Raw genomic sequence first — 19933 nt, 5'->3', positions numbered from 1 at the left:
CTAGAGAAAGATGCCTTGGTTCAAAGACCACCATTTTCAAGAATGATCAGTTTTTGTTCTGAAAGGTGTTCGTGACTCTTTAGTGCTTTCTTTTTATAAGGCAAATAAACTATTTATTAAATCAATAATACTCTTTTTAAAATGAGTGTAAGTTTGGTGTCTTTTTTAATTACAGAATTTGTAACTGAACATTCTGGAATGATTTAACCCTTATAGCCCTTGAGAATTCTAGGAAAATAATTAGAAATTACTCTATTATTTTAAGTATGAGAAAGTAACTTCAGTTTAAAATTTATAAAAGTGTAAATTTTAAACAGAAATGTCTTCCTGCCCCCTCATTCTTACAGTATCCATGGAAAATAAATATTAAACATTCAGTTCTTTTCCAATTAAGATTAATATATCTTCATGAATGGGTTTCATATGGTGTTTGTTACTGTTTGTTCCCACAATGAAATTATATTGAAGTCTGTGGTAGTGGGAACACCCTGGTGTTCAGGAGTGTCCTTTGCTCTGGAGAGGGAAGGTGCACATTAGTGGTGAGGCAGGACTTTGCTTCCTGTGTAGATGGAGGACTGACTCATAGCTGGCCGCTGGGAGTTGCTGCCTACTGGCTTAAGGGGTGGATTGCAATGTGGGGTAAACCCACTTGTGTTCTCTCCAAGCTGCAAAAAGCTTCTAGCTTCTTGTAACCTGTAAAAGAAAACTAGATTTTCTGTTTTGTATGAAGTATCTGTTGTCTCCTTTTCCAGCAGCCACCTGGTAAAAGCAGATTATTATTGACTAAAAATATTACCCTGAAAAAGTTATAGGATCCCTCCAACTAGTTGTGTATGCCCAAACAGTGGAAAAGAAAGCCCAGTAACTCATCTTTCTTTCTATAAGAGTTGTGGTATCAAATTTAAGTCTGAAAAAAAAAAAAAATTTAAGTCTGAAATTCTTTCAAAATTTGCATAACCCTGAAGTTAGTGTGAGTAGGAAAGAGGAGTTACTAAAATAGAAGATGATATCGATCAAATTATGTGTGCGCATATACAAATATGGCATAATGAATCCCACTATTATGAGTAATTACAGTGTTCCAATTAAAAAAAGACTTGTTAAGGAAAAAATAGAAGACAGCAAACATTTGCTTGAATAGAAAAGAAAATATGGAAGTGCATCAGGATGTTCAGTGGATCTGAAATAACACTTCTCTTAGTTTGTTTAGGCCTATTGGCCTTATAATATTTATACATTTATATTTTGGGATTTTGTGTTTAGTGTTATAAATTGGAAGCTTTGGAAACCTGTTGCTTTTATCAATAGTCACAGGCAGCTTCTTATATCTGTGGCTCTTGGTGGCAGTCTCTCTTATTATTTATTTATTTTGTTTGTTTGTTTTGGTACTGACAATTAAACCATGGGTGCTTAACCAGTAAGGCACATCTCCTTTTTATTTTTTATCTTGAGACAGGGTCTTGCTAAATTGCTTAGGGCCTTGCTAAATTGCTGAGGCTGACTTTGAAATTGCAGTCCTCCTGCCTCATTCTCCCAAGTCATTGGGATTATAAGTCATCTCCAGGCAACATTGTGCCTGGAGCAAATATCCAGAGATTTTTTATTTGCTTAAAGAAAAATAACAGATATACACTAGGAAAATACATTATGATGTTAAGTGTGTATGTACCAGTGTAAATGAAGGGCAAGGAATATGGCTGTCCATATGGACATGGAATTGGTTAAATACACAAAGCCCTATAGGTCCTGCTTCATTATTTAGGGCACATTCCTGAGCCTGCTTGTGTAAGTCTTTTTGGCTTAATCATGTGGTTTCCAGTGTCTACACAAAAAGACAGGAAGTTACCTAATTCTCTGTGCCTCCACTTCATCTTTGAAATGGGAATAGTAATAGTTCTGAACTGGGTTTGTATGAGGCATCAATTTTTTACTAGCATCTATTAGCTTCACAGCAGGGTTGGCTTGTCCTCACCTACCATGTAGGAAGCACACAATAAGTGTTGGTATTTTTCACTATTAAATAACTAAGCCCTTCATCGAATATATGCTAATCAGGTCAGAGACCTAGTCTGATTTATTGCTGAATTGCCAGCAACCAAAGTATACATCTAATATATATTTGTTGAATTAATTAATTAATAATCACATAAGTAATTATGTAAGTTGAAAAATTTGTTAAGAAATAAAGCCTCTGCTTTTATTGGATGGTTTTGTGTGAATAATCTATGCTACTCATTTTAAAAAAATTTTAGCAAACAAAATTATTGATAGTGAAGCGTCACCCTTTACTGTGTTTTGTTCAGCTTGAAAAAGTATATGCTCCTGTGAATGGTGAAGGGAGGCAGAAGTGGAGACTGGTGTGTATTCTGCTTATTCTTGCTGCCCAACAAACTCCCCAAACTTAGTAGCATAAAATAGCAGCCCTTTTCAGTGCTCTGGGGTTCTGTGGGTTGAGAACCCAGGTGGGGCATGGCAGCAATGGCTTGTCCTCACCATGTATGGGGCTTCAGCTGGGAACACAAATGGTTGGGGGCAACTTGCAAGACTGGAGATTGGAACTCTCTAGAGGTTTTGTCACTCACGTGTCAGGCCAGCTGGTAGAATTGTAAGGCCAGGGTGTGTCGGGGCTGTAGACAGGAGCTGCCTCCATGTGGCTTCACATTGTGTTCTGGAAGGGAACACCCTGACAGCAAGTGCTCCGAAAAAAATCAGAAGGAAGCCTTAAGTAGCTTATGACTCTGTGGCTTGTCCCTTCTGCTATGTACTGTAAGTCAAAGTGGGTACAGACTCACCCACTTTCACTGGTAGGGCTCATAATCCTATTTCTCAATAGGAAAGTGTCAAAGAATTTATGACCGTTTTATTTTAAATAGCTACAAATTGATTGCTGATTTTCAAAACAGCCACCATAATTTCTCACCCCATGTCTACACCCTTGGGTAATTCCCTTTCTCACTGACTCAGCCTTGGCCATGAGATTTGTTTTACTCAGTGGAATAGTTAGCAAATATAGCACAACCAGAGATTTGAACGTTGGTTACGCATTGGAGTTTGTCCTTCCTTGGTGCTCTTGGGAACTCTCTCATCACCGCCATGTGAATGAATCTGAATGGTCTGCTGAATGATTCTGCACATAGAATGAACTGTCAGATGTGAGAGAGGACATCTTAGGTTGGCTGCCAGCCAGTTGGCCAGCCCTTGACCAAGCCTGGCAGAGATCAACCAAGCTGACTCAGACCAGAACTGCCCAACTGACTCCCAAAGTTCTGAGCTAATAAAAATTGTTTTAAAGTACTGAGTTTTGGGGTGGTTTGTTATGCAGCCAAAACTAACTAATACTAACTAATAATAATATCCTTTCCTTTGCCCTGTTTGGAAATACATGAAAAATAGGCATGGGAATTAAATTGTAGAGGAAGTGGCTTTGTTACTACTGTTGAAGTCAGAGTTGAAGAAAGTGACTTTTGGTGTTATCACCTAAGTGCATAGGTGTGCCAGTAGTCCTTTGGCAGCTTGGCAGTCAGGTGGTCCTCCACAGCACTAAGCACTGCTGGCCCTCTCCTGTGTACATCACCCCACTGTCTCAGCACTGAGGAGTAGAACTGGTTATGTGGGCAGCATGAGGACCCCAGAAAGCTGAGCATGTGTACATGCCCAGACCTTTCTCCAAACCTCACTGCCTGAATAGGAGGGAGGAGGGGGAGAGGCTGGGGAGTGACCTAAGGAAAATTCTTCCCAGAGAAACTATAGCAGAAGGAGGTGACCACTCCCTTCCTAGGGGAGGTGAAGGATGGAGCAAACTGCTCTGAATTTCCTTTTCTTTTATGTTTCTTTTGAATTTATGATACAGTTGTCTCATATTTTTATGTGCATGTTGTTTATGTATGGAGCACAATCATGCTATTTTGTAGGGTATAGGACATAATTTTTTTTTGAGATTTATCACTTTGTTCCTTTCTTTTATATCATATCTTTGATTTCATTGTTGGCAAATCATTGATTAGAAGTGAAACTGCCTGTTTCGACACCTCTTCAAGGAAACTGTAACCTGCTTTGTTTCCTGAGACTATAAGCATTGAGGTCGAATTAGAGACTGCCAGTACATGAGTCAGTTCTTAGTAACTAGCAAATACTTAACCAGTAGATGGTATCTGTTTTTAATCTGTCTTCTTTATGGTCACACATCATCAAAAAACTAAGACAATACATTACCTAGTTTAAATATCAAACTGTTTTTTTCCCCTTTAGCATTTTGATTTTTAAAACTCCTTAAGAAAACAAATAAATTGAAGTATCTTTAGTAATAAAATTGACATTCTGAAAGAATAATTCTGTTATTCAGTCATGCATGTCTTTAGATAAAAGTAGATGCTTTTGTCTTGATCTTGCATTTTTTTTAACAAAATTTTTAACAAAAATCAGTTTACCAGAAAAAAGTCCATGGTTATCATGAGATAAGACTATATGTAAATAAAGAAGAGACCACGTGTTCAAATATATCTAAACCTTGTACTAAGGAATGAATCTGTGTTTATTAAAATAATATGCATAATAACATTAAGTTCTAGATATTTCATTAGTTTTAGTTCACCTGTTCAACTGTTACGACACCTCCTCAAGGAAACTGTAACCTGCTAGAATCTAGAATTTTAGATTTAGATACATGCATGAGTAAATTCTCAGTTAGGTCTTAAATTTGTATCAGAAAACATTCTTGTGAAAACACATATATACAGTGAATGCAGCCATATCCTATTAATAAATAGTAGTTTATTAGGTAAATAATAAGCCAAGTTTTCTTACTGCTTTAAATCTCAGGCTAACTCTGGGAATCCTGTTAGAACTTTTCATGTAACAGCTACCTTCAGTGCTGATTTTTATAGTTTCAGAAAACTGACTTTTGAGTAAGAACTTTGGACTGATTCCTTAAAACCAAAGTGCAATGGAAGATGAGGAAGGGTTGTGATGTCACAGCAAGCCAGATGTTTAGATCTCTCAAATACCTGTCCTGCAAACAGCTAGAGAGTCACCTGAGACCTGCTGTTCAAGAGGCCTGAAGTTGGTCATCACATCCTGTTTTCTGTGTGTTTTTTTTTTTTTAAGAACTGTAATAAACATGCATAGTAAATGATTCCTGAAAAGACTTTGCCCAGTCTTTTTAATATTTAAAATTTGTCACTAGTGAACCTTCCCAGTTGTCATTCTTGAGGATTTATCTTGTCTACTTCCAAAAAACATAGAGTTGATTTTAGAATACAGCTGCAGTTGGTAAGTAAACATCAGTTCATGATCAAGATTTTTCGGGGCTGGGGATGTGGCTCAAGTGGTAGCGCGCTTGCCTGGCATGCGTGCAGCCCGGGTTCGATCCTCAGCACCACATACAAACAAAGATGTTGTGTCTGCCGAGAACTAAACAAAATAAATAAATATTAAAATTCTCTCTCTCTCCCCCCCCCTTAAAAAAAAAAAAGATTTTTCACAGAAGGTACTGTGAGTTATGCCCAGTAACTCATTGGTTATTTAGCACTTTTGGGCAGGGGTGGGGGTTTATTATCTGATGAAAAAAAAAAAAGTAGGAAAATTATAGCTACTTACATTACAGGCACATGCTATTGTTTAATGTATTCGTTTGCATTAATGAAGAGGCATAAATCCATTGGAAGAACCTAAATGCCCCTGTGGTGCGTTTTTCAAATATTGGCCTTGGAGCTATTGGAGAAGATGTGCACCCTGGGGGCCAGCATTATGAGTCATAGACTCTCAGTGGGGTTTTCCTTGTCATTCTGACCTCACTTGAAAAACTGAGCCAAAGTTGATTCTTTCTTAAGCCTTCATCAGGAACTCGCACTATTTATTTTTCTAGGAGAGGAGATGATGCATAAAATAAATTCTTATCAACTATCTAATCCTTCCTTTACCAAAGTAATGAGATTTTTTTTTCTTCCCAACCTTTTTATTTTTATTCCTTCCTCAATTAAAGGTCTTTTTCATTTGCCAGCTGGTGCATTCATGGACGTTTTCTTTTTTTCAAGTTATGCCTTGGGGAGGCTGTCCTGTGACATGCACATGCACATGTACATGTCGTGGATTAGCTGGAAATTAGTTAGTTAAGAAAGCCCTGCAATATGACATGTGTGCCAACAGTTGGGTGGCAACAGCAGGCCTGGTGGGGTAGAGGGGCAATTTCTGATTTCATTGTTTCTTGTTCCCTGCTTCTTTAATGTTTCCTTTAGAAAGCCTTGAAGTTTATTTCTTCCTTTAAAATGTGAATTTATATTAAACTTAGTATAAGCTTTTTATCTTGGGGTGGATACAGCTGCATTGAGCTATCTGGAGACTCTGGAACTCTCTCCTGTACTAAATATCTGGCGTCTAGTAATCATCCTTCTTTACTAAATCTCGTTAGCAGAGGCTCCATCAGCAGTGGCAGAAGTACCTAAGGCAGAAAGAGAAGGCTGTGCCAGTGTTCTGCTTTGACTTAATTCAGGGGCACATTTAAGTAAATTAAAGTGGTCAGGTGATATGTCCCTATGGTGAATTGAGTTTATATTCTCTACTTTGAGTAATTATTTAATATGGCTTCATGCTGTTAGGTTATGTTTGTGCATGCACATTTAGCAGAGAAAAACACCAACAGGGAATGGTTTTAAGCACCAGTAAATTATTTGGGGGCAAACATTATCCCTAATTACTTTTCTACCTGGAAGCTTGTGACTTATGAGAAAAGTCATAAAGAAACTGAAATAGGAGGCTCTGGGGTAATAGTGTAAGCATTCTAAGTGGTAAAACCTTCAACAGCTTTGTCATAAAGATTCCTCATTTTGTGATGAAGTTGCTTAATGAATTCATGTATTTCATATAAAGTACAGCATTTCTAAGGGTTTAAGAATTTTTGCATTCTTTTTTTTTACTGGAAAATCATAGAGCATAAGTTTGATACCCTAGTCACCCAAAGCTTTTGAGTTCTGGCTCTGTCACTTACCAAGAGTGATGGGAGCCTCATTTTCTCATTGGTAAAATAGGGATTATAAAATCAACCTCAGAGGTGTTCCGGGCTGAATGTGGTAACAGATGGAAAGCGAGGAGTGTGTAGTGGAAGGTCAGTGCAGGCTCCCTCTCTGCTTCCCCTTTGTGCCTTTCCTTTTAGACACAGTATTATGCTTCATATTTGGATATGGTAGTCATCACTGATTATAATCAGCGCGTGTGGTTCAAGAAGTGCATTTGGCCAACATTCCTTTTCACAGCATGCACAAGGTAATGTTGTTCTTTAACTCAGGGTTGTTCTCTGCTGAATCTTAACAGCTACTGCCACTTCGTTCCCCCCATTGCCCATTATCATCTGCTCAAAAAGTGCTGCGTGTTAGGCTGTAGCATGTTGTAGCTGCTTTTTGAAGGCATTATTTGATGTCTGGGAATATCCCTTTGCTTTTGGAATGTGGCTATCTAGGTGTTGCTGGTTGTCGTCATAATGAAGGTGTCACTGTTGGGTGAAAGAGCAGCAGGCTTGCAAGATGCTCAGTGCTTTTGAGTGGCAGCACAGTTCTTAGGGCTATGGGAAGAGCCAGGGCTTCCTGGCCTGTCTTCCTCCCCCACTTCATCTTCTTCTTACTCATAAACACCCTGTCATCTCACTTTGAAACAAGCCGCTGCTGTTGGTTGGGTGGCATGAGCTGGAAACATATGTTACTCCTATAAGAGAAGAGAAAGAAAGCCTTCACATTTGCAGTCAGTGCTGGGCCCATTTCCTTCATCATTCCTGGCAAGTAGTGAGTGAGCACTTGAAGGAATATGTGCATGAATGAATGGACTCAACTGTAGTATTCGTTTATATTTTTCATGTAGTTGAGTTACTTTCTTCTAGATTTGGGGAATTTCCTACAAGGATTAGTTCTTCTAAAACTCTCCTACTCTTCTAAAACTCTCCTTCTAAAACTTTCCTACTCTTAGGACCTAGTAGAAGCTTGAACACTTAGTAAGTTAAAGCACAGCACATGCTTATCCTGAGTCCATCTTCTGTTCTTCATATCAGTGTTTACTTAGTAATTGAAACTTTCATTTCTCTGGAGATGATCAATATACAGTTCTTTTTCCCCCCCCTTAAGTTTTATCCTACGTGCAACTTTACGTTTCTATTTTCCTTCTGTTTTCTAAATATGAAGACTTCATTGTTCTCCATCTGTGATTTGAGCGTGTGGGCAGTTTTCCATGTCATGTAAGAGGTAGAGATGAAAATAAAAATTTCACAGCATCTTGTTCCTAATAATTTTTGTGTTTATATATTTTTGTTCTTTTTTCAGTTGGCTTGATTTCATGTTTTCTTACAACCATCTCTTTTGTGTGTGTGTGTGTGTGTGTGTGTGTGTGTGTGTGTATGTGTGTGTGTAGTGCTGGGGATTGAACCCAGGGCCTTGTACATACTAGGCGAGCACTCTACCAGCTGAGCTGTATCCCCAGCCCCCATCTCTTTGTTCTGACAAACAACCTAACAGATTTGGAATACCCAGAACTTCTCTTTCATCAAATCCACTAACTTGACCTAGGCTCCTTCCTCAAATATTGGTGTGGATTCCAGAAATATGAATAAACATCTTCAGCCATCATCCCCAGAGAGATCGTACATCATTCTCACCTGTATACCCCCTCCTTTTATATTGCGTTAGATTTCAACCTGATGGGGAATCAAATGCCTGTTCTCTAAAATTAGTGTTCAGTAATGAAATTATTGATTTGATATTTTATTGCTAAAATTGGCCTTTCATAGAGTCCAGACCTCTTTTGTATCACTGGCAAGGGGTAAGCAAGGTTCTGGGCTGGAATATCCTCTAATGCTGTACTATCTGCAATATACTATTCGATGACTCCTTTTCTTTCTGGTTTCTTTTTTTTTACTGTAAAGTCTGAAAATTTGATAAGACCTTAAATTTGTGAAATTAAAAAAATTTGTAATTAATAAAAACATACCACCAATATCAAATTCCAAGATTTCAAGATATCCTGGAAAATCTAGTTTACTTCTCACAGGTAGCAGGCAATGTGGATATGTAGTACAGGCTGCTCTAGGGTCCAATGGCCTCATTTCAAGTCTTGGTTCTACCAGTTACCAAATGAGTTACTTAAATTTGGGCCATCAGCTATAAAATATCTCATAAAGTAGGAGAACTCAATGAGATAAAGTCTGTGAAGCTCTTAGCACAATGAGATGTTAAAATTTATTTTTATCATTATAATTAAGTGGACTCAATTGAATAGCTGCATGTGTTACACTTTGAAGAATTAAGTATCATTAAAAAAGAAAATTTTAGTATCTCAGTAGCTTGTTGAATTTAACTTACTTTGCATATTCACTGTTTTAAAAGAACCTAGTGTGTTTAATTTGGTGATTTTGGTAGAACTGTGCAACTTTCTAAAAGTAGAATTGAAAACATAATTTCTTTTACTGTTTTGTTTCATTGATAGAAAATAGGAGATTAAGAAGAAGGTGAAAGGGACAAAAGAAGTATGGTGGATTTAAAAGCAAAATGAATTTTATAACATGAGTTAATTCTTTTCTTTTTAGATCTTTTAGAGAAATCTCGTGTCGTTAAGCAGCCAAGAGGTGAAAGAAACTTCCATGTGTTCTATCAGCTGCTCTCTGGTGCCTCTGAAGAGCTCCTTCGTAAGTCTCTGTGTCTATTGTTTTATAATTTTTAGTGTTACAGCTGATTATACTTATTCTTACAGTTTAGATACAGTTTAGATGTTTTCCAAAGCATCCTCCTTAAAATGCATTCCATATGCTTCTCTCCTTCCTTCTTGAAGTTTTTCCATGACTCTGGTGGAAGTGGAGAACATGGTGTGCCTGTTTGTGCTCTGCATTTGTCTCATATCCCATACCTCACCAGGGACTCAGTCTTAGATGGCTTATAAAAGCCTGATGTCGAGGAGAGGGGCTAACCACAGCTATAAAAAGTAAAATAGAAGAATGTAAATTTTCACCTGGGGAGAACAGTAAATGAAAACAATTATATAAAAGCAAATTGCTCAGTGAGAATTTAAAAATTGTGGGCAGTTGATACAAGAGATTAACAACCTGACCCTCAGATATTTTAGAAAATGAATGTGAGTCCCACAAGGACAGTATCCAGCAGGCAATAGCTAAGTGATAAAAAATATTGAACAAGTAGTTGGAACAAGAAGAGCTATAAGAAGCCAACCACACCTGGAGAGAAAAATTCTCCTCACTAATAATCAATAAATGTACCTGGTAATAGCACTGAAGTGCTAAAGTTAGTAAAAAAGATAAAACCAACAGAGTGTGTTACTGATGGACTTGGACCCATTATCACTGATTTATTTAGCCAAATAAGAGTCAAAATGATCAGGACTTATTCCCAAGTCACACCACTTTCTGGAATATATCCCACCAGAATAATTTAAATGAATCCAAAAAGCAATTTACATGAAGAATGTTTATCACTACCCTATATTATTATAATAATAATAATTATTATTATTATTACTCTTTAATTTCTTACATACATGACAATAGTGGAATGCATTACATTCATAATTATCCATTCACAGCACAATTTTTCGTAACTCTGATTATAAAATATGTTCTTGCCAAATTATACCACTATAAATGAGCTCTCTCTCTTTTTTTTTTTTTTTTTGCATTACAATTCTTAATACACCTTTAAACCACAATTTATCAAATCTCTGTTTGTATATGAGGTATGTTGACACCAAATTCACATCTTCATACATGAATTTTTTATAAGGATGACCATCTCCTTCCCCTATCCTTGCTATTGCCCTTCTCCCTCCCTTTCCCTCCCACCCTATTTATTTATTTATTAACTAGAAACAACCCAAAATATGCAGTGGTGAATGAATTCCTAGATGGGCATCATATGTTATCATGGAGTAGCATGTTGAAGACATTTTATGTTATAAAGATATAGAAAGGGACTTACCCAGTAAGAATCAGTGTAAAAAGGCAGAGTTTGAATATGTGCAATAGTGATAAAGGAGGTTTTACAGAAATGCTGTTATTGGTATTGGGTATTAACTTTTGTTCTGTTGATTTAGTGCATAATATGAAAGTCATCTTCTCTGAAGGGTTAAAAATGAAATACTGATGCCAATTAGATTTGTTCAAGCAACTTACTGATTTGTATGTGTGACTCAATAGATAAACTTAAGCTTGAGCGGGATTTCAGCAGATACAACTACCTGAGTCTGGACTCTGCCAAAGTTAATGGAGTGGATGATGCAGCCAATTTCAGAACCGTTAGGGTAAGACGGAATGATTTTATTACATTTAAAAATGGCTAGTGCTTGATTGCTCCATCCGAACTGGTGACAATCCTGAGTTTTCTTTTAAGTGTGACTCATGCCCCTAAGGTTTTAGAATTATACAAGAATGTGTTACATTTTTATTAGTTTGGGTTTTCAATACTCAAGAATCACACCAGGTTATATTGGCCCACACTTCATCTTAGCAAGCTATTTTACCATTTATCAAAAGGAGCTTGCGTATGTTATCCTGGAGCTTGAGTCTTGTAATATTATACTTAAATTCCAAATGTTTTTATAGGCAGAGTTTTATAGCCAAAGTTAATTTCCAAGTGTGAAAACTGCCCTTGGATACTATTAAATCAGAACTGGTTTTGAGACAGAAAATCTTCATTTTGCTCAGTTTTAGAAATGATTAGCATTCCACATTCATTAGAAAAGAAATGATTTTACATAGTACTCTTATTTTCTGTCTCTATTTGGCACATACTGTCAAAATTACTCCTATTATGATCTGATGTGGTAACCGAGATTTGCTTCCAAACAAGACAGCTGGGGTTGTAGGGAGGACAGGGAGTAGGTCACGTTGTAGATTAAACAGGATTGGCATCAACTAATCCTTGTGGATGAATGAAAAGGATATGGGGATTCTTTCTCTGTTCTCTACTTTTGTGTCTGTTTGAAATTTTCATAACATAAAAATGTATATTACTCCCCGCTGCCATATAGCCTAGTTGTACTCATCATCATCATCATCATCATCATCATTATCATCATCATCATCATCATAATGATGTCAGCTGTTCTTAAAAAGGAAACAGATCTCAGAGTATACCACTTTTTAAAACTGTGCAAACATCCTTACATGGAAGTAGTAGTCATTTGTCTCCTGGACATGATTTTTGTTCAAGACTTCAGTCCAAGGCCAGTTCTGTAATCATTCTGCCTGGCACATAGTTGGCACTCCATATAAATTTAGGAATGAATGACTATTCCTTGTACCCATCCTGTCTTGGATGAGGCACCTACCTTTGCAAACCACAGTTTTTCTCACATGTAAAATAAATGAGAGGTTTTCTTTGTTGAAGATTGTAGGAGCTTCTTGTTTGGTTTTGTTATAGTAGCAGAACCCCATGTAAAATAGACAGATGTAGAAACCAAGTTGCAGCAGTTGAAGTGGGGACAGGGACCCAAGATTCTGGCAGCTTCTTCTGTCTTGCTGTCTGCATCCTCCCTTCCCCCACCTGCCACGGCATGAAAGGTACCCCTTGAGTCACACAGTGCCACTGAGAAAGGTAACAGCCTTGTCTTAAGATTTGGGATTTTTCCCCAGAAATAAATCTGTAATAGGATTCATTATAAACAACAATAAAGAACTACAGAAATAAACTAGGTGCTTTTTTCCTCTTCCCAGAATGCCATGCAGATTGTGGGTTTTATGGATCATGAAGCCGAGTCTGTCTTGGAAGTGGTGGCAGCAGTGTTGAAACTAGGGAACATCGAGTTCAAGCCTGAATCACGAGTAAATGGTTTAGATGAGAGCAAAATCAAAGATAAAAATGGTAAGTCAAAGGAGAATCACCTTGTTTAGGAAACTTGTGTTGACTTGCTGCCCAGTTTTAAATCTAGAAACTAAAATTTTTGTTTTGCATTGCTTTAAAAAAGCTTTCTAGTGAAACTCAACAGAAATATAATTGCAGTTAAGTTTTTGTGTGTATGTGTAGTGCTGGGGACTGAGCCCAGGGCCTTGTGCATGCGAGGCAAGCACTCTACCAACTGAGCTATATCCCCAGCCCTGTAGTTAAATTGTAAGCCTTTTAATTTATACAGGTTAGATTGTTGAGTTTGAGTGCAATTTAAAAGGAATAGCCTAAGCCTTGGTAATGATTATCAATATACATGTAGTCACCTTTTGTGTCTATCTTCCCCTGCTCCCTAACAGAGTTAAAAGAAATTTGCGAGTTGACTGGTATTGATCAGTCTGTTCTGGAACGAGCATTCAGTTTCCGAACAGTTGAAGCCAAGCAGGAGAAAGTTTCAACCACACTGAATGTGGCTCAGGTGGGTAAATCATAATGGACAGAAAGTGTTTTAAAAGTTGATGGTGTTTCTGTATGAAACTTTACTTTGCAGGCTAGTAACTGTCATACTATGTTCCAGGCATTCTAAGCACTAGGGATAGTGAAAATTAAATAGATAAGGATCCCTGCCTTCAGAGAGCTTAAAATTCTGGCAGGGGGAGGTGGGAGTGTTTTGAGCATAAGAGTGACAGCATCTGCCCTTTGTTTCACTGGGTCATTCTGGCTGATTGTGGAGGGGAGAGAGGGAAACAAGCAGCAGAATTCCTTAACCCAGAGATGATGGTGGCTTGGACCGTGTGGTTGCAGTAGCTGAGTAAGTGAGATGTGATCCTTTTGTGGGTCTGGTTTGAAGGTGGAGGCAGCAGGGCTTGCTCATGCCTTGATGAATAATAACAAGAATCAAGGGAGACTCAGTAGTTGCCATTCACTGATTTGGAGAAGATCATGTGAGATGCCAGTTCTGTGGTCAGATGGCCAAACTGAACTCCTGGCCTTTCTTACTGTACCACTTTGAGGTAGAGTAAGTGTTCCTAAGACACAAATCTGAGCTGCAACCTTCTTTCCTGTTGATTGAAGTTAAATGGACATCTGTTTGCATGGATGGATGTGTAGGCAGAACCAGGCAGCATCTGGAGCCCCTTACAATGTAAAACTCTTTGTGCTGTGGCTTAGAAATTTTCCTACCAGTCAGTACTGGTCTGGTCTAGAGTTAAATGAGTAATTCAGGACTTTTCCCACTCAGGCCTACTTTGTTTATTCAACTATGGTTTTTTTTGTTTTGTTTTTTTTGTCTGATCCTCCTTGTAACTAGCTTTAAGCATTTGTAAGACAGTAGGGTAGAGTTCAGCCTCTCTCTTGTTCTAATTAGAGTTAGACTTTCTTGCTAACCCAAGAATGCCTGCCGCCCTTTGCTTTCCTTCAATACTGAGATCTTATTTTACATGAGTTACTTGGATTGTGGAAAATACTATCATTTTATGTACATGGAGATTAGGTTTGTAGCAGTCCTTCCCTGGTTGTACTGTTGTCTGTCTTTCTAAATTGCTGCAGCTGCTGTCATGTCTGTCTACTTCAGCCCTACTTTTCAAAGTCAGATGGGGGAGACTGACTGCATGGAGAAGATGTTGAGAGCCTGGACAGCACACCCACCCACTTGGGCCCTTGGTAGGGAAGTAAGGGATCAGGGAAGGCTTCATGGAGAGATTGAAGGATTTAGATGTATAAAGAATGGGTGAAAGGGCATTTCAAAAAGAAAGCATTGAGAAAAGCCAGCTTTGGAGCACATATCAGGAACAGGATCAGTCAAGCTGGGCTGGAGCTTTAGATTCAGGAAGAAGATTCAGAGCAGTGTGGCTGGGAAGGTTAAATTTGGGGTCAGAGTGGAACATCTCCAGCAGAGGTTCTTAGATTTAGGCATGCATCAAAATCACTTGGGTGGCTGCTAAATACCCCTTGAGTGTTTGATTCTGTGGGCCTGGGTTAGGACCAAAGAATTTACTTTTTTTTTTTTTTTTTGGTAACAAGGATTGAACCCAGGGGTGCTTAACCACTGAGCGACATCCCCAACCTTTTTTTATTTTAATAATTTTTTAAAATTTTGAGACAGGATCTCACTAAGTTGCTAAGACTGGCTTTGAACTTGCGGTCCTCCTGCCTCAGCCTCCTGATCCACTTGGAAGGATCCACATTTCCTCTAAGTGCAGTTACCACCACTACTACTGCTGCTGGTTCAGGATCACATTTTGAGAGCCACTATGTGTGGATGTTTTAGTGGCCAGAGTTGAGGCCGATTAGTACACAGTGATGCCATGAGAAAGCCTGTGTTGTTTAAGGAGCCCCTTTAAGGATCTGTGTCTTTTGGATCTGTTTTTATTGTGTTTTGCTTTTTTATTCATCCTCTGTGAAAACCTGACTCAGGCGCCTCTTTTCGATAAGCTTATCTGAGTTACCTTATTGTCACTGGTAGAACTTTTTCCACAAATTTTTAACCTGTGGATGAAAGAATTTGGCTTGAGATCCTCAGTTTTTCAGCACCTTCGTTGAGTGTGGGTTTTTTGATGTGGTGGTCTGAGTGTGTGCTTCTACCCATCTGACTGCCTGGCAGAGTTGGATTTCTACGAGAGTGATTGGTCTTATTAGCTTTTTCTCACAGTTTCATTGCTTGGACCTCAGGGTCATAGTTATTCCCCTGTGCCTCATTTTCCCCGGGGCATTCAGATCTGTTCCCAGATAGGATGACTAATATTAAAATAGAGGATACCCAAGACAGTTTTTCATTTAGTTTTTACAACATAGCTCTCTCCCCTTGGCCTCCCTGTGTACATAATCCAGACCCTACACAACCTTAATCATTGAGCAACATCCCCAACCTTTTTTTTAATTTTAATAATTTTTTAAAATTAAATAAAGTCAGTTTATTGCTTTCTAGTTCTCTAGATGCTGTGCTTATTTACCTGCTGGTCCATCGCCCCCATGTCACTGCTCATTCCTTCTGCCTGTCTGAATAGCCACCCACTTGCACCCACCCAAGAAGCCTTTCTTGATCACTTAGACCCCCAGATTCCCCTTCTCCGAACTCTTTTTCTCTACAATTGGGTCTTGGCCCTGTGATTGTTTTGTTTGTGTCCATTTGATCTCCCTCGCTCTACTGCAAGCTTCTGGAGAGTGGTTTCCATGTCTGTGTATCTCTGGGTCTCCACCTTGCTCGTTCCATCCAAGGCCACCATCTCACAAGCAGATGCCACCTGCAGTTTTCCTCTGTGAGTTTCATGCAGCCACAGAAATGCTTAGTCTTTGTGCAGTGTGCTCAGAACCTGAGGGTGAATCAGTGTGCTTGCTATTTCCCCCTCATTTGTACATTCCTTGTAGATTCCTTGTAGATCCTTTCCCCTCATTTCTACTTTCCTTAGAATAAACATCCCTGCCCTTTCTGCTTTATAGGATGTTATTGTGGGGATTAGGTGGCATGAATTGGACTCAGAAGTGAGGGATAGCAAATTGATAGCCCCTGGGGCCAGAGATAGCTCAGTAGGCATGTCTTATTTGACTAAAGGGTAGTTTTGCTTTTGTTTTGATTATTTTCTTTTTCAGTGTTGAGTTTGACCTAGAATGTGTCTCCTCACTGCTTCCTGTTCATTCTTATCACAAGTCCCTAAGAACATTTGAGTTGAGGTCCCTTCAATGGACATTTGTTTGAAAGAAGCAAAGAAGATCAATACTGGCTGTGAATATACCTTAAACACCATAAAGCAGTTTCCCAGAATAAGTTGTCACTGTTGTTCTGTTGCACATTGAAATGATGCTTTGTAGGAAGCAGATAGCATACCACTAAAAAAAGCTGGATGACATTAAGATGAAAAAGGGTTTATTTACAAATACGTAGTGTTTTGGGATTGTTTGGTGTTTTGAGATAACTTAAATTTACAAGAAGGGAAAGGATTAAGAAATGATAGAGGCTCATGAGACTGTAGTAGGAGAAATGGATACTTCAAAAATCATAATGAAAATCCATTGTAGACTCTGTACCAAGCTCTGTTGTAAACACTTGAATTACCTATTTAATACAGTGAAAACTAGGAGAAAGGGTATTGAAGAAAGGATGTATATCCAAGTTACATTTCTCTGTCTTAGCATTTTACATGCATCTTCTACTATTGAATCATACCCTTGCCCCCTCTTTTCCAACACCCCCTTGCTTTTCTTTTTGCTTTTTTTTTTTGGCCAGTTTCCAGGTATATTTTCTATTCTTGATTAGAGCAGCTGAGAGATGGGGAGGGAGGTTTGGGGTTGACAACAAAGTGTCCAGTGAAGGGAAAGAGTGCAGTTCTTTTCATCTGTGATCCCAGGGAAGTGAGTATGTTATTAATGTTATTATGCTTCATTTAGCTAGAAGTGTGAAACAAGAATTCCCACACAATCTGACAAGCTATGCTCTCTGTAAAACTACAAATGTACCAGTTTCATTTAACAGCAAAACCCAACTCTCTACTTACAAGTAGCAGACTTCACTCATATGGCCGGTGTGTTAAAAACAGAGGCAGAATCTCCAGCTTTCCTCTCAGGGGGCCAGCCCCAACCACCCCAAGAGAACAAGTGTTACCCACCACTGGTACTGTCTACCCTGGGCACCTGCACTAACCCCTTCCAGCGTTTGGATTCTAAAATATACATGTTGGGCTGGGCTGTGGCTCAGTGGTAGAGCACTTGCCTAGCACGTGCAAGGCCCTGGGTTCCATCTCCAGTACTGCAAAAACAAAAATAAATTAAAAAAACCCAAAGACATTTTGTGTCTTTATTCCTTCTTTGTCAGATAGCCCTGAACATCTTTAAATAAGCCTGTAAGGTTTTTATCTTCACTGTACCAATTTATACAAATGGACTGTGGAGAATATTTAGAAAACACTCAAAAGACTAGGCACAAGAAAATTTACAGATTTCCATCAGTTTGAGCCATTTGAATGTGCTTTCATTTTCCTTTTCTATGTGTAGAATTTTAAAAAATTGTTGTATTACATATGCAAATTTTTAACTTTCGCACAATGAAACATTTCCATTTCATTACTCAATTTCATAACCATTTTTCTATGATGACTGTATAACATCATAATTTATTTTATTATGTCTTTATTGTTGGACTTCTAAATTGCCTCTGGTTTTTCTCTGTTCTCTAAATTGAGATGAATATCTTTATGGCAAAAACTTGCAATATTTAGACTTAGTTTCCTGGGATGCAAAAAGGGAAAGTGACTGTGATAAACAGTTTGCCTAATTCTCTTAACAGCTTGACTTCCCATCCAGAGTAAAATAAAAACTAGTTCTAAAAGAAATTTGAAATAAGAGGGCTTTAAATATTTTAAAAATATTTTCATTACTTTGTGGAAATTAAGCATTATGGTAATTGTGGGTATTAAGCTCTTCTTCTTTTTTTTAAATAGGCTTATTATGCCCGTGATGCACTGGCTAAAAACCTCTACAGCAGATTGTTTTCATGGTTGGTAAATCGAATCAACGAAAGCATTAAGGTACTCAATCTTTATAAGCAAAGAAATCAGTTGTAATAAATGCTGTTCACAAGGTAAACATTAAGTTGGAGAAAGTTTAGTTTTATAATCAAGATAATTGATTGCTACTTAAAACAATTATTCCTTAAAAGGACTTTACCTGCATAAGATTAAAATTTGCTAGGGATTTTGTTTATTTTGTCTTGCCATGTGTGTTTTATCTCACTGGTAAGTAGGACAGTGGTCTTTGAAGAGTTACTCAAAGTCAGAATTCTAGGTCCCAGTCCTGGCTCATTTGCTAGCTAGCTGCATAGACTTGGCTTAAAAGGTCACTTTGCCTTTCTGGGAATTGATATGTTGTTGTTTTAAACAAGGGTATTGGACGAGGTGATTTTTAAAGACCATACGTTTTGTAAGATTTTTGTTCTTTCTGTTTCTCTTTCTCTCATTCTCTTTCTACTTGTTTTTCTTTCTCTTTTTCTTCTTTATGTTCTTTCTTTTCCTCCTTTCTTCTTTCACTTTTTCTTCCTTTCATTCTTTCTTTTCCTTCTTTCTTCTTCCCTTCCTTTATTAATACCTCTAATACCTTTTTGAAAATTGTCACCTATTATTAAAATTTTCATTCCTAAATCCTCTGTCTAAAAAAATCAACTAAATTTTCTAGTTAAGAAAAACAATTAGCATGTCATATATGTCATTTATAGTGTTATTATGCCTAAATTAACTCTTTAATTTGAAATTTTTTTTAAGGCACAAACAAAAGTGAGAAAGAAGGTCATGGGGGTTTTGGACATTTATGGCTTTGAAATTTTTGAGGTAAGGTTTTAAAAACTCCTAGTAATATTTTTATTAAAGTAGAACAGTTGCAAATTATATTTTATAGACAGCATTTATGATAAGTAACTATAACTTTGCAAATGGAACAAAATTTGGTGGTATGTGTATAAGTGCTCGAGCTATCATTTGGAGACATTGCTGTTTAAACAGAATTTCTTATTAGTACTTGATTTTTGAAGTTGCAGATTTAAAATTCTTACTTTGAGACTTCTAATAAGTGGCATGACCATTACGCCTGGGGCTATTCATTCATTTATAGGTTGTTTAGAAAGCGAGGCAGGTTGGTGTAATGAAAAAGCCAGGAATGGGAAAACTGGGTGTTGTCTTGGCCTGAATAGGGCTGGTTACTTCAGCTCAGACTCAGAGGAAAGTCTGGATCAGATGATTCCTAGAGTGTCATTCAAGTCTCATCTGGCTGAATGATCTGGTGGTCTTGCAATAAGGAATTCTATAGAAGTCAAAATAATTTCTGCACAAGTTCAGAATTAATTTAAAAAAGCTCCATGCTTGCTACAAATTAAATATTTAAACATTAAATGCTTAAATTTTCTTTTTGCTGACTTTGACATTGAGAAACACAATATGGATCTATTAAAACACTGTCACTTTTAGGAGTAGTGTTTATTTTGAGTCAAGGAAATGACAGGTAGATCTGGCTCCTCCTCTCTCATTTCTCTCCTCTACAAGTAATTATTTCTGAATTCCTTTAAGCTAACCCAGGCCTTCCTAGCAAAT

General features: G+C 37.8%; 1 protein-coding gene across 4 annotated transcripts in view; it reads left to right on the top strand.

Annotated features, from left to right (window-relative positions):
• The window catches only part of Myo1b (myosin IB), a 172214-nt gene that overhangs the window by 104667 nt on the left and 47614 nt on the right, over positions 1–19933 (top strand). For all 4 annotated transcript variants that reach the window (XM_027924982.3, XM_027924981.2, XM_027924984.3 and 1 more), the window contains exons 8-13: positions 9560–9658; positions 11177–11280; positions 12695–12842; positions 13223–13341; positions 18296–18382; positions 19112–19177. In XM_027924982.3, coding sequence (XP_027780783.1) covers positions 9560–9658; positions 11177–11280; positions 12695–12842; positions 13223–13341; positions 18296–18382; positions 19112–19177 — 623 coding nt within the window. The remainder of the gene's footprint in view (positions 1–9559; positions 9659–11176; positions 11281–12694; positions 12843–13222; positions 13342–18295; positions 18383–19111; positions 19178–19933) is intronic.

The sequence above is a fragment of the Marmota flaviventris genome, chromosome 11 (genome assembly GCF_047511675.1).
Source record: "Marmota flaviventris isolate mMarFla1 chromosome 11, mMarFla1.hap1, whole genome shotgun sequence".
NCBI classification, from domain to species: Eukaryota; Metazoa; Chordata; class Mammalia; order Rodentia; family Sciuridae; genus Marmota; species Marmota flaviventris.
Note: the sequence above shows the minus strand (reverse complement) of the source record. Positions and strands in the feature narration are given on the sequence as shown.